Here is a 1516-nt window from a genome sequence, read left to right on the forward strand (position 1 = left end):
CGCGGCCTCCACCTCGGGTGACTCGTCTCTCGGTGGGGTTTGCTCGGCGCGCTTCCCTCGGTAGCCGTTCTCCTGTTTCGCTTGCTCGCCGTTTCGGGAGAGGTGCTGGACGCTCGCTTCCGAACCTCGGTAGCTTGGACGGGTCTCTTTGTAGCCCCCCATCCTCGGGTAGTTCCTAGGCGGGGGCATCCTCCCCGTGCCCGCGGAGCTTCTGCTGCTGAAGGTTCGCGGGGGAGCCGAGCTGCTGTCCGCACCTTGGTGCCTTGGGGGCTTGTTTGGCCTCTTGTTGGTCCAGTTTCGGTCTGAAAAAAAGCGGAGGAGGGCGCCCAAGCGGGAGAGGGGGAAATAGTAAACACGACTGGAAAGAAATCCCTGAGGGAGAGGTTCCACGGAGCCAGGGAACCCCTCTCCGGGGATGCGGCATCCCAGGACACAGGTCCCACACCAGGCCAAACAGGGCTGTCCCCCTTCAGAGCCATCGCCCTCACCTCGGTTTGCGCATCCTCCTGGGCTTGATGTCGTCGGGGTTGTGAGCTGACCGGATGTCGTAGCCATAAAGCGCGATCAGCTCCTGCCTGGTTTTGGGGGCCTGCTCGTCCTCCCGGAATTTGTCGTGCTCCCAGCGGCCCTCGTCTTTCCACAGCTTCCGCTGACGACCCTTTGGCCTGGAAAACAGGGAGGACTGAGCTGTTGCAAAGCCGAGGAGATGCAGAGGCTTCGACCAGTCCCGCACGCGGAGACGGAGCATTTTTAGGGCAGGGTGTGCGCTCTGCCCGCCCAGCACCTGCTGGTCACCCGCTGCTGCTCCTGAGAAGCAGCAAGAAGGGTCACTGCTCCTTGCAGGAGCCTTTCCTTGTGGGTTTTTCTGCACCACCCTCAGCCCCTCCTTCCAAACAAAGAGCTGAAACGTCCTGGCAGGACACTGCAAGCAGGACTCCGAAGCACAGCCCTTCCCAGCACTCCATACTGAAGCAGAACCGTGCTGCCCAGCGCTGGCCTCACCCCCCCGAGAGAGGGCAGGCTCTTGGGGGACGCTCACATACCTGACCTCCTCCTCCTGCGTCTGCCCTCGGAGGTCGTGCTCGAAGAAGAGCCCCTTGCGCGGGATGTAAGCCGGGTAGCCGGGTTCTGCCGATCCTCATCGTCGTCCAGGTGCTTGGGAACCTTTTTCCCAACTTTATTCTCAACGGGTTCGGTGCTCTCCTGTCAAAACCAGGCAGCTCTTACCACTGCAGCAGTCCCTCTGCGAAAAGCCCCTCCGCCACGGCCCAGAGAACACACGTTTAATACCTACCTGCCCGTCCCCGCTTTGCCTCTCCCCGGTTACGGCACCTTTGGGGTCAGGTTTCTCATCCCCTTTCTCCGCTTTTGCCGCCGACTCGCAGGAATCGGTGCTATCCTGCTTCAGTTCCACTTTGGCACTTTCTTCCTCGCTGTAATCCTCTTCCTCTGCCTGAAAGAGCCCCAGTTACTCCAACAGGTACCGTCAGCAAACAGGTCCCATAAGAATTTCCCT

At 60.8% G+C, this 1516-nt stretch overlaps 1 protein-coding gene across 1 annotated transcript in view; it reads right to left on the bottom strand.

Moving 5' to 3' along the window:
* CASC3 (cancer susceptibility candidate 3) overlaps nt 1–1516 on the bottom strand; it is a gene marked incomplete at both ends in the record, with an annotated part of 3552 nt that overhangs the window by 387 nt on the left and 1649 nt on the right. The window contains 6 exon segments of the mRNA XM_010146693.1: nt 5–302; nt 404–424; nt 487–665; nt 1044–1117; nt 1120–1203; nt 1295–1453. Coding sequence (XP_010144995.1) covers nt 5–302; nt 404–424; nt 487–665; nt 1044–1117; nt 1120–1203; nt 1295–1453 — 815 coding nt within the window.

Source organism: Eurypyga helias, unplaced genomic scaffold (genome assembly GCF_000690775.1).
Source record: "Eurypyga helias isolate BGI_N326 unplaced genomic scaffold, ASM69077v1 scaffold10662, whole genome shotgun sequence".
NCBI classification, from domain to species: domain Eukaryota; kingdom Metazoa; phylum Chordata; class Aves; order Eurypygiformes; family Eurypygidae; genus Eurypyga; species Eurypyga helias.